Raw genomic sequence first — 12,223 nt, forward strand, 5'->3', positions numbered from 1 at the left:
CGCTAACCTCTGCGGAGCTTGGTCAATGACGAGCATCCTGATTGGAGCAGTGAATACGGTGAAGCCGAGTCGATAGAAACAACCTGATACTCCAAGTCAAGAACCATTGTACCCGGCCCTTGTCGAGTCTCCCGGAGAGGCCGACGGGAAGGGGGGAAAATTTTTACATTGGACCTTGACAACCTTTGTTCTGTGGAAAATTCATCTCATAACAATCACAATTCTCCACAACAAAATACATCAAGATTGGGCATCATAGCATGTTCAGAACCAGACAATGGAAGATTGTTTTCTCGAAGGAATTATCAATTCACTCCACTTTTGTGCGACGTATTTTTCCTGGAAATTTCGAGAGCAAACGCAGCATGGCACCTGCATCACACTTGTCATACCCGATCGTACATACGTACGGAGTAGAGTAGTGGTCTCAACAGATATCCAAGACACTCATGTATTGACCGCCTTCTTCGAGACAAGCCAGAAAATTGGGCTTTTCATGCGCTATCGACCTGCATCGCTGTCTCATCATAACCCCGAGGCCGAAACCATGGCATCGCCATTCTAGTATCAAGGGATTCAAGGATTCAACCAAAGATCACCAAGGCTAACATGCCTCTTACAGCCGGCAATCAATCTCTGATCGAGGCTGACATAACACCCAACTCTGTGCGTTCCCAGAACATTAGCCGCTTACCAACTCTGACACAGCCACGGGTTGACGATTCGCAAATTGGATTGTGGGTGTATATCTGCTATATATACTCCGTATATGTATTCTTATTTCGGTTCATCGTCTTGCGCAGCTAATGTGGTTGTCTCCTATAAGACCATAAGCCCTTTCATCTCCTTGCGTTTTGGGTAGATTGCCAACAGTCAAATGCCTCCTACGTCGGCGGCAGACTGCAGATAGTACCCCTCCCAGAGCCGATTCTTTTCGAGAGCATCAGTTTGTTGGATTCAAATTGCAAACCCAACCAACTCCACCCAGCTAAACTCCCCCGCCTGCAAGCAAACGGAGCCTCGTAATCTGCGCGCATGGATACTGACGAAAACCAGCATCCTTGAGTTGGCTTCCCTAACTCGGGACTAAAACAGCAAGTGTAACCTGCTCCTTTGCAGCGGCCGACGCTAAGCTTCTCAGGATTTCGCGATGCACCCACCGGTCAGAGAGTGCGGCGTAGCATGTTGGACCCCCGGCCATGGAACTCGGTTCACCAGACATACCCCGAGCCCCAGAGATGAAGGAGTCTTCTAAGTTGTTCGAAGAAAGTCGGACGGAAAGCAGCTACCGTGAGCATGCTGATCTCCCTGGGCAATAAGATGAAGTTGCCCCCTGATAAAACTCGCAAGGTATCACATATAGGTATAATCGAAGGGGAGATATTGTTATCCCAATTAGCCGTCGATAACATCAGTGAGCTGATGAAATCGAAATCGATCAACGAAGCCCTTGAGCCATAAAACTCCCTGGTTAGTGCTCCTTCTCTCCCTGCCCTGTTGAAAGGCCGCGTTGCTAAAACCCAGCTGCATATCCATCCAGTTCTAACATCGAGAACGCGTTCGGGACCTGGATCAAACAGCGCCGAGTTCATCCTTCTGGCCATAGAAGTATGCACAAAGGTACAGGGCAGATCCAAGCTCCTGGCCTCCTGTTCGTTATTCGGAAACGGGTTTGATCAAAAGATCGGAAATATTTCCTAGCTATTTCTCATGCGAAGTTAGGACCAACTCCCTCTAATTTCTCTAGAGGAATGACATGTCCTACCGTAGGGAACAAAGTCAGTGATATGGCAATATATGAGAGATCGGGCAAGATCACATTCGACTAGGCACTATTAGCCATCCGTATATACCTGTTCGGGAGACTGGGAGTGCAGACTTACACCGCATTTTCTATGGATTGGATAATCAAATAGAAATGTTGGTACGTTGAATGCCAACGATAACAAAACCAAATTAAGCCGGCATTCTGGCTGTGTCCCCAACAACATTGTTACCTTCGAATACAATCATATATTAAATCAGATTGTCTGGCCTAAAGCATCTGGCTTAAGGTTGGTGGCCAGTGGAGATATCCATGGCGCAACGGTCGATCTATCGTTTTATAGATCTCAACCCCGAGTACGAAGCTCTTGCTGCTCTCAAGCCTCTTTCAGTATGTGAATGGCTCGCATAGTCATATAACCTGGAGAAGCTGAGTGTCCAATATATGTTAAACCAAGTACAGCCTGATGATCTGGAAATAACAGGCTTATACGGGCGTGTTGCGAACGTTGGGAGACGCTAGCGTCCTCGCAGAAGAGTATCTCGAGACACAAGCTGTTCGTGCCATCTACGATTGTGTCAAGCAACGGGATCCTGCGTTCAAGTTTGTCGAACCTTCTTCTGCTCCTCAAAATGATATGTCTTGGCTGAGTGGGTTGAGCAAATTGACTCTTGACTGCTGTTCCCCGATGCGGAGATGCTTGCCACACAAAACGTAGATGGGAAGGGCTGGAGTAACAAGGTAACGGACTCCGGACAGCCTCTATGGTTACATGCCAGTTGACTGCCCATCCGCGTCCGGTTTTTCATTAATTCCCTATTTTCCGGCAATCCATCAATTAATGCGAGACTGACTACGTGTCAGTTGTCAGCGTGTTAAGCATTCTGCTATCCTGGATGGGGCAGCTCATTCTCAGTGGGATTCTTCCTAGTGAGCGAAATAGAGATGACCAAATTACACAAGCTTGGCCCTGTGAAGAGTTGGCATGGTTTGCACGCTAGTTAGTGGTGCGCCTGTTTGCAACTGAGAGCGTGTACTCCGTAGTTTGCGATCACTTTATTGATGAGCACTTCAATTGGTGGGCATTGGGCGCTATAAGCTTAATTAATCCCTAAGTGAGAAAGACAGAAGAGATTCTTTAAGGTAAATGCATATTCATCGAGGGACAGGTGTTATTGTGGGGTTGAAGCTGTCTGGTTTCGGAAAATCTGCGCAAGAAACTCTCAAGACCGACCAAAACTAAGGTTCAGCAGCCATGTGAGAAACGATAACTACATACCATCAATCTTCAAAACAATAGCTTCAAAAGTATAGCTCGTGGCAGAACAAAGAAACTTTCAAGAACAATAGCAGTACAGAGTACAGAGTGATCTTTTCATATTCATTTGTCCTTTTTGAATAACTGGATGAGTGTCCTTGCATTTACATCTTAAATATTTGTTTCTTCCATGCATGGACATGTAAAGAAGACACGGCCATCTCGTCGACAAGTTCGCTTTCCAGCCATTAAACACCAAACCCGATCTAAAACATCTCCAAAGCCAAGCCAGCTGAACGGAGACGCTTCCGCACCATCTGTCCTGCATATTGACCCATCGTCTCCTCGACCTGATAAGATGGCCACTGGAGAACAACCCCCGCGACGAGGAGTCCCGGCTCTGTTTACGCAGTTCCCCGCCATCCGTGACGACCTGGATACGGAAACGTCGCGGGTACAGGAAGATACCGTCAAGCAGTGTTTGCCATTTCTAAAAGGCGTCGCCCAGTCGCTCTATGGTCCTTTCAACGAACATGGAATCCCTAGTCTCTATCGAGATGTTCATGTCGCCTATCTTTACGATGCTCTCGAGGAGTATCCGGGCAAATTTGTTGGACTTGATGCAAGCCGTCCGTGGATGATGTACTGGGCGCTGACCGGATTGTATCTCCTTGGAGAAGATGTTACGAGACTGAGGAAACGGTACGTCGTGCATCGAAGATATGAAAATACATGATTCTCCCTTTGACGCCGTGGAAGGGAGAAAGCATACTGGGCTTCTATCATGCATCATGCATTTTCCCCTCGATAATTCTTTTTTTTCTTTTTTTCGTTTTCAGGTCCTATTTTGCTAAGAACGAAACGTTGTACTACGTATTAGGGTGATATCAACTGCCGCGCCCATGCAAAATCCTACTGGTGGATTCGGCGGAGGGCATGGCCAAATGTCACACTGTGCCTCATCATATGCCGTTATTCTCAGTCTGGCTATGGTCGGGGGAGCTGAAGCCTTCAGCCTAGTGGACCGGGTGGCTTTGTAAGTTGTACTTCATGCAAGATTATTCTCACCTTTCCTGCATTTCCGAGGCTCATAGAGATATGCCAAAAGCTGGAAATGGCTAGGGCAATTGAAGCAACCAGACGGCGGATTTCAAGTGTGTCTTGGGGGCGAAGAGGATGTGCGGTAAGGCCAATCTTACCCGTCCTGGCATCTCCTTTTTCTCTCTCCATACTGATTAGCAGATAGAGGTGCATATTGTGTGATGGTAATGATAGCACTGCTGGATTTGCCAACTGAGTTACCACCTGATGCGCCCGCAAGGCAATTCGGATATGACACGTTTATGAGTGGATTGCCGGAATATCTGTCCAGATGTGAGAACGCAGCATCATTTCGCCTTACTCCGGGAACTAACACTATCTCCAGGTCAAACATTTGAAGGAGGGATTTCCGGCAGCCCTGGGACGGAGGCACACGGTGCCTACGCATTCTGCGCACTAGCATGCCTATGCATCCTGGGTAGTCCCGGCGAAATGATCAATAAGTTAGTGTTGAAGGTATATTTCAAAACGGAAACCAAAATACTGATCACATTTAGGCATCTGGATGTCCCTTTGTTAATCTCGTGGCTGTCTGCAAGGCAATATGCTCCCGAGGGCGGATTCGCGGGACGTACAAATAAATTGGTCGACGGCTGTTACAGCCATTGGGTCGGAGGCTGCTGGCCACTGATTCAGGCTGCCCTGAACGGCACGCAATCAAATGCCGATGCCCCACAGCCCCGATTCGGAAGCTTGTACAGCCGTGAGGGTCTGACCAGATATATTCTAGGCTGCTGCCAGTCCCCTCACGGAGGATTGCGGGATAAACCTGGCAAGTAAGTAGTGCACGGCTGGCATGTCATCTCCGGCTTTTGACAATGACTATCGTTAACATCTCCGCTCCAGACATGCCGATTCTTATCATACGTGTTACACCCTCGCAGGGCTAAGTAACACGCAGAGCTACCACTTTGAAACTGCCACTGGGTCCATAGCACGAGGGCCGTTTTCTTCGGCATTTTCATGGTCACATATCCCCTTAACATCAAAAACGGACATTGAGCCTGACGGAATCGTGTTTCACGAAAGAGATCGGCTCAAAGTTATCCACCCCCTCTTTGTTGTCCCTCATTCAGCCGCGGAAGGTATGAAATCCTGGTATGAGTCTAACCAGGTCCCAGAGCTTTGACGTTCTTAATATTCCAAAAAGCAGGCGAGTACGGAGTACCTCAGGAGGATATTAAGCTCATCCGCTAGGTGGCTCTTTGGAAATTTAAGGCTCCAAGAGGCAATATTCGGCTCTTTCATGGAGATATTTGCTTCGGATCTTTGGCGGATAGCCCCGGGGGCTCTTGGCGCATTAAGGCCAAAATTTTTTTTTTTTTTTCTCTCTCTCTCCGAGCTAAAAGCCGTAGCTAGAGTGGTTGGGGGCTGTTTTGTTTGCAGATACTGACAGCGATATCATAGCCAATACGACTAGTTTCGGTGTCGTGATCCTTGAGAACCGGAAATGGCGACTTTGTAAGGTTATCGTACTCCCTGCCTTGGTATCTACATATGTTTCAGGGGTAGGAACACAGAGCCGTGCATTGAACCAAGCAACATGATCCTCGAAGATCATTTCTATCATCGTGTCCATAGTGAAGATGGTTCGGTCTCGGAGGACGGAAGTGAGGTATTTTGTTTGATGTTTTCGATTTGCTCTGTTTCTTCAATTGTGGTCGCAATTCGCTCGTCTCATGAGCAAAAACGAGCGACCGTATTAACCGTTTTGGGGGTGCGTCGCATATGCTTCCCCACTGCCAACTCATCATTGCATCTGATGCCTGTCACAGCGCATGCTTGGTGTTGAAATTTCCCCGGATTTGTGGTCGACTCAGGCTGATGATCCTAGCAATGTTGACTGGAAGACCTGTCACTCACGCGTTTCCGGATTGTCTTGACATTGTGTGGGTATCCCACCCACATAAAGGCTATTCCTGAGGAAGCCATCTAGGAAATTCACACAAGATCAGTGAACCGACGGGTTGGTTCGTACGTGACAAGCCTTCGGGATGACCATTTGGCTATTTCGTATCAAGGAAGTTTAATTTCTACTTCGTCCAGAGTGAAAATAGGAATCAATCGCTCTACAGAGTATAGACTTGTTGATTAGAACTTTAGCAAACCTTGCTTCTCGTAGTTACGGTAAATATCCCGCCCGGTGTAATTAAAGAATTGATCGCTTATCCTCTTCGCGGTTTCATTGTAGGTTCGCCACTTCCAGTGCGGACGGCCCCATAAAGCAGTATTCCAAGCACAGATGCAGCTTCATGAACCCTGTCTCTCCGGTAAATAAGAGCTTTCCAGGTTATGAAGTAGGTTCAATTTGTATAATGAAGAAACATATCCGACTTCGATATTCAGAACGAAACGGTTAGCTCTGGGAGCACCAGGACCTACCATCCGCTTGAGTCACCGGAATAGCGCTTGGCGATAATGAAGTATGCTTGCCGCCACATTCCATTCTTCTTGCGCTACGCTGTTATTTGTCGTATTCCAAGGTGGGCGGCTGGTTGTTTGCGGCAAATACCAGCTGCTTCTCTGATGTTGCCTTCTGACGCACCTCCGCGAGTTTTACGGGTCCGGGGTCCTGCAAAAGTTTGGTAACGCAATCTCTTCCTGCGGCTTCTTATAATGGGTATGGTTGGTCCGCTGTCCGGGTAGATAAAGGGGGTTGGTTTGACATGGGCAAAAAGAAATGTAAACACCCCGAAGTATTCCATGTACCTACGGGTCGCATTATAGCCAAGGCCGGCAGGCCATCGCGGCTCAAATACGGTTCGTTGAGTGAATTGCAGTACTCAGAACTGTCCGGTGAGCGAGACAGTTGCAGTATCAAGGCAGTATGATCTCCATGTCACCCGGCTAACTCATGCATCTTGCCGCGCTGAATATCGAGGGTGACGTGCAGAAAGGAATGCATTGTCGTAATTCGGCCCAGGACATATCGCTGTCACTTCAACTTCATGGAACAGACAACGGTAGTCTGCTGTTTGGAAAACGGCTGAGCAAGTGCTGCTTAACCGCTCAATGAGTCAACAAAAGCAAAAAGAAATGAACGATGCAATGAATTGATCACGCTCCTAACGCCTAAATATGGCCGCACAAGACGACCCAGGAAGACCAACAATTGAGGTTCTGGGACTTGTTTCTTTCCGGTGGATGGATGATTGTAATAGTCGAAGCGAAAGAGTCAGTACTGCTCGCGGTGGGTTACGCAGCATGGGGGTAGAAGGCAAGGTTTGCATCCTGGATGGATAAGGTTAGTTGTATCGGGCCGACAAAATACCGAGTAATTGATTACATAACTAGGTTTTTCCCCAGACGGGTGCCGGGAAAGTCCAACCGAGCCGCCTGAACTTCAATTGACGCTTCCGGCCGTGTCTTTTGGGTCCTTTGCGGGTGAAGCGGTGACAGGTTGAAATCCACGAGGCATTGACATTCTCTTCGGTGTGAGGACGACAGTATTTTCTCCGGATGCTCCTCCGATCCATCATCCTCGATTCCTTGCAAGGGGGCTTCCTCGCGGCGACAAAGTCAAATAATAATCTAGGAAGCAAGTGGAGGGATCACAGACTTTATTCCCCGTATGAGGCGTTTGCCCGCTGCCAGAAACGGTCCAGGGTTTCATGAGGCCGAGCGCGGTTTGCGCAACTTTTAACACGCACAACGCCAATATAATGCATTAGCGGAGGTTAGAGTTGTACTGTCCGCTCCTCCCTCTCAGTTTGGCGTCAAATGTCCACCGCATACATATTTTGCGGGGTCTCTCCGTTTATCATGCCGCTCGCTGCTCTTAGTTGGTGTTATTTTACGCGCAGGCGTTTACCGACGGTAAGCCAGGTTGTCGCAGTTTTAGTTGCGGAAATTGTCATGTTTTCTGCAGCAAACAGGTGGGCCGATGGCCACTTGTTCAAGCGTCAGTCTACGACGCAAAGCCTGCCAATCTCCTGATTTCTCGATCGGCAGCATATTGACTCTTGATAGGCTAGCAAGGAGGTCCTCAGTATTCCAGCTTCTTTACTGGCGGGAAACCATGCCAACACATCAAAGGCAAAACAAGAGCTATTTCCACACAACCGAACAGAAAATGGCAATTTTTCCATTTTTCTTCCGTACTTACAGTTGGCGTTTGGAAGCCAAACCATATATCGAAACCATCGATGGAAGGTTGTCCTCACTGGGCCAGGGTTCCTTATTTTATCATTTTCATCCCCCACCACAGTCAACACCCTGAAGCATGCATTAAAACGCGCTTGCTTCGCTGTCTTTTCTCCCATGGAACACACGCATATTTCTTTCCAGATGACTATGGACGCCAAATCATAACCTTATCTGTTAATCTCCCATTGCTTCATAGAGCCTTTCGGTTCATTTAACAATTCACGAACTGCCTCATTGTTCTTGAACTCTTCATTGAAGCTTTTGAATGGTTGTGGCGTTGGGCATCAAGAACAACTTTCAGTCGTTTTAGTCACCCTCACATTAAGCCTCTTTACTTCCCGTTGGGTACCTTTGCAAGACGAGGCTGAAGACGATCATCGGGTATCAACGACAAGACAGTGTGCCTAAAAGATCCGACGGATCAGAAGATTCTCTCGACCAAGATGTACTACATCCTCTACCTGGCGAGTATGTTGCCCTATCTTCGAGTCCTTGCCCCTTTGGAGTAGTTTGCCTGCTTGCCATTCTTCTGTTGGCTATCAATTCATCCGGCTCAATTTGAGATTGTACCAAGACCCAATTTGGCGAATTGTTACCCATCCCATGCAATTTTGTGATCTCACAACGCTGAACGCGGTTCCCCAGTTAGTTTATGTGCTATCAATTTCAAACAAGCTTGCCAATGTGTTATGCCTCGAGGGTTGATCCTTGAGCTTTGATAATAATGCACCAAACTCGCTTTATCCTGGATATTTATGGTTCTTTCTGGGGCCGCCCTACCCGTGGATCTATGACGTTGCGCAGCCAATAACGTTGTTTGCTTTTTCCAACCACAGGCCTCTGCCGTCGTCGCCGCTGGCCGGAACCCCTTTACGAACCCTATGGTGGAACCTCAGGGTTCACGTGTGTAGTTCGCGTCAATAATCGCGAATACCAGACCGACACTTTCTGCGAGACAGAGATGCTTGCGCGTGAGAAGGCGGCTATGAGGGCATACCTTATCTGTCGCAACTTCTCCGTCAACGATGGAATGTACCCTGCCGGTCACGATCACGGAGGGATCGTACAGGGGATTCCAGTTGCCATTGGCACAGGTCGAAGGACTCGCTATAGCGACGCAGACTCGTCAATGAGTGATGGAAGCCGAAGTGGGGGAAGTAGTCCACAAAGCTGTGAAGCGGATCGGATTGGCGCAGATCGCCAGGGTTCTGTACCAACCAGAGCTCTTCACTTCGATCCTCGTACACTCTGACTCTTGCCTTTTCCCTATCCCGACGCGATATCGATGACTAGGGAGGTAAAAACCGACGAGAGGAGCGGCTAACGACACGAAAAACGAGACGATGTTTCTGATTTATGAGATGATGATCACGACTCTTTCTTTTTTTCCACCTGATCTTATTATTACTAGACGGGTTTTACAGGACTGTCTCGAATAACCCCTGGCCACGATCATGACTGAACGATTGATGACTTAACGCTTTCATAGAATTTAGTATCACTGTCTCCTCGCCGAGCTAAATTTCACGGACACTGCATTGGATTGCGTTTATATTATTTCTTTACATTCTTCTTAATTCTCTTTTCGAGTTTTGGTTCATGAGTGGCTTATGATCTATGATATGAAGACAGTCTGCCTTGAATAGGCAGCTTACAGTGTTGAATTACGTGCTTTCAACGCTGTTCATTGTATGGGTTGGAAACTTTGCTTTATATGCGATTGCCAGCGGAGTTTTGGTATTTGTCAAATGCATTGTTATGTGGTTCGTTAGATAGCAACCAACAGACCCTATATCCTGCTTGCGATCTCGAAGTGTTTGCCAACATGGCCATAAAGAATTCGAAATATCGTCATCTAATCTCCATGAGTACGGAGTAATTTCCGGTCCTTCAAAGCCTTTTATTGCAGTCGGTCCGCAGTGTAGCCGCAGAGGGAGTTTGGTTACTTGACAAACAGTGCAAACATCAGCCCGGTCCCACATGATCTACCAGGGAATCAAACCAACATTCACCACTACATGTCCTGGGCGCATGCTTCCACGCAACGTGTGTTCTATTTCTCACAAGGCATAACAAGAACCAGATTTGAAAGGTTGATATCTCCGTAAAAATTTGACTTTGACGCGGTTTGATGGATGCCTCAACACCTTGGCGCACTGGCCGTTAACGCTACGAGAAGCTCGCCATTCGCCTCCATAGAAAAAGCAGCTCAGACTCTGTTTGTGGCTGATGCCTCATTGGCTTTCTGAAGAATCGCACAGGAAGCTGAGTTTTGCCGATGAAGTGGTGATTCTTGACTGGAGCGGACATTATCTGGAGGCGAACGGCCATACCGTGAGGTTTTTACAATGTTGATCCGATGTGATTTTTCGGGAAAGCATTTGTGCTCTGGACGGTTACAAGACGAGAGTGCTCACCGGTTGAAAGGCACGCATTTTCCCATGCAGCAGGGTGTCGTATCAAGCTCCAGGGAGTTGATTGATACCTATTCAAAAACAGCTATTGGGACTTAAAACTTGTGTAAGATCGGATATCAAACGGGATACTCCGTACTTTCTGTTCTTTTTTTTTTAGTCTGAACATAAAAAACAAAGCAAGCAAAATAAATCTGAGGTCGGCGAAATTGTGGCATATCGAAGCGGATTTAATGAAAGGACAAAGAAAAAGCAAGCCCCCCTGGAAGCTCAAAAACAAGGTCAATATCCGTGAAATTCAAACACCATGGCTGCGCCGTTCGTGGTGACGTCTTTTTCAGCAAAATCACCATATCTCATGGCCAGGGCCACATGCTCAAGATATGCATAGGCAAACGCTCAGCGGGCGCCATTCCGTACAGGATCGTAATATCCCGTGGTCCTTGTTTGGGTTTCGGTTCCTGTGGTGGCACCTTTTGTCCCTTTCGATTGGCCTTGACCTGATGGGCAGAGTCAGATGTCAATTCAGAAGTGATGATCTACAGTGCAATATGGGGTGTATCACCTGAATTATTTCCGGAGCCATTGTCATCGTTTTTCCTTCGATTGCGATTATTGCGAATATCCCGTGAGCGGAAAACGCTGTACAACAACCACCCCGTTACCCAGTTGGGACCGTATTCACCTCGAGTGTCTCCGCGATCAAATAGGGGGCGAGTAACAGGCCCAGCGCGCCTCCATATCTCCATAATGCCCCATTGCTGTCGATCCGGTCGAATATGATGCCAGAAAAAGGGTGGCCTTATCTCTGGGTTGCTCCTCAAATTATCCAGCAGATTTGAATTGTCTTGGTTCATCTGGTTGTATACAGCAATGGCCTCATCCTAAGGATTTATCGGTTAAACTATCTATAAAGGGTCAGCATGGTGAATAGAATACTCACCCTCATTGCACGATACAATGGATCATGCTGGGGATTATTTGTGTCAAGACCCAGTGCGTGCATGAAGTCCTCCTTGGATACTCGTGGTCCTACCGGCACGGCCATGTTTTAATGGTTATTGTTTCAACGGATGGTTAAATGGCGCCAATGCATTAACTAAAGGGAGCCTGAGTATGCTGATGAATGATCAAGCGTGCAATGGAGATTCGCAACGACTCGAACTTTGAAGAATAATAATAATTACAATGGATTTATGCGGCCATATCCATACTTTATAAGCCGCTGCTTCGAGAGGGAAAAAAAAAAAAGGTTCGCTTTGATGGCAACCAGTTCTGCACCTTTCCTCGGCATACAACGTTCATTGCCTTTAGGTACACACTGAAAGAAAATTGGACGCAAGTTCCTCCTCTACTACCCTACCATAGCTCACAGGGAGATACGTCTGTACCGGGTACTTAATGCATCAGAGTACTATATGCAATTAGTCTCCGCCTGGCCCTTTAACCTTACAGCCAAGATGGGAAGCTCGGACAAGATCGCTGCCATAGCAAAATCTCTCAATCAGACGGCGAAGCTTCAAGGCCAAATGCAAGGGC

At 47.5% G+C, this 12,223-nt stretch overlaps 5 protein-coding genes across 5 annotated transcripts; 4 read left to right on the plus strand and 1 right to left on the minus strand.

Moving 5' to 3' along the window:
• Positions 1-277: 277 nt before the first annotated feature.
• CIMG_12863 (uncharacterized protein) lies at positions 278-565 on the plus strand (the record flags this gene model as incomplete). Its single annotated transcript, XM_004445864.1, has 1 exon — positions 278-565. One exon carries the CDS (start codon positions 278-280, stop codon positions 563-565), a length of 288 nt encoding a protein of 95 aa, XP_004445921.1.
• A 1,512-nt stretch (positions 566-2,077) lies between these two features.
• CIMG_00564 (uncharacterized protein) lies at positions 2,078-2,483 on the plus strand (the record flags this gene model as incomplete). Its single annotated transcript, XM_001246792.2, has 2 exons — positions 2,078-2,155; positions 2,250-2,483. 2 exons carry the CDS (start codon positions 2,078-2,080, stop codon positions 2,481-2,483), a joined length of 312 nt encoding a protein of 103 aa, XP_001246793.2.
• A 730-nt stretch (positions 2,484-3,213) lies between these two features.
• On the plus strand, positions 3,214-6,126 carry CIMG_12864 (CaaX farnesyltransferase beta subunit; the record flags this gene model as incomplete). The annotated part of the gene is made up of 7 exons (XM_001246791.2): positions 3,214-3,725; positions 3,904-4,059; positions 4,132-4,206; positions 4,270-4,397; positions 4,450-4,567; positions 4,622-4,900; positions 4,971-6,126. 7 exons carry the CDS (start codon positions 3,214-3,216, stop codon positions 5,251-5,253), a joined length of 1,551 nt encoding a protein of 516 aa, XP_001246792.2. The 3' UTR covers positions 5,254-6,126.
• A 2,587-nt stretch (positions 6,127-8,713) lies between these two features.
• On the plus strand, positions 8,714-9,522 carry CIMG_10574 (uncharacterized protein; the record flags this gene model as incomplete). Its single annotated transcript, XM_012358820.1, has 2 exons — positions 8,714-8,738; positions 9,107-9,522. The coding sequence occupies 2 exons, from the start codon at positions 8,714-8,716 to the stop codon at positions 9,520-9,522; spliced, it is 441 nt and encodes a 146-aa protein (XP_012214243.1).
• Positions 9,523-11,083: 1,561 nt separating this feature from the next.
• CIMG_00561 (uncharacterized protein) lies at positions 11,084-11,732 on the minus strand (the record flags this gene model as incomplete). The annotated part of the gene is made up of 3 exons (XM_001246789.1): positions 11,084-11,184; positions 11,250-11,568; positions 11,628-11,732. 3 exons carry the CDS (start codon positions 11,730-11,732, stop codon positions 11,084-11,086), a joined length of 525 nt encoding a protein of 174 aa, XP_001246790.1.
• Between the last annotated feature and the right edge of the window lie 491 nt (positions 11,733-12,223).

This window comes from Coccidioides immitis (genome assembly GCF_000149335.2).
Source record: "Coccidioides immitis RS genomic scaffold supercont3.1, whole genome shotgun sequence".
Lineage (NCBI taxonomy): Eukaryota > Fungi > Ascomycota > Eurotiomycetes > Onygenales > Onygenaceae > Coccidioides > Coccidioides immitis.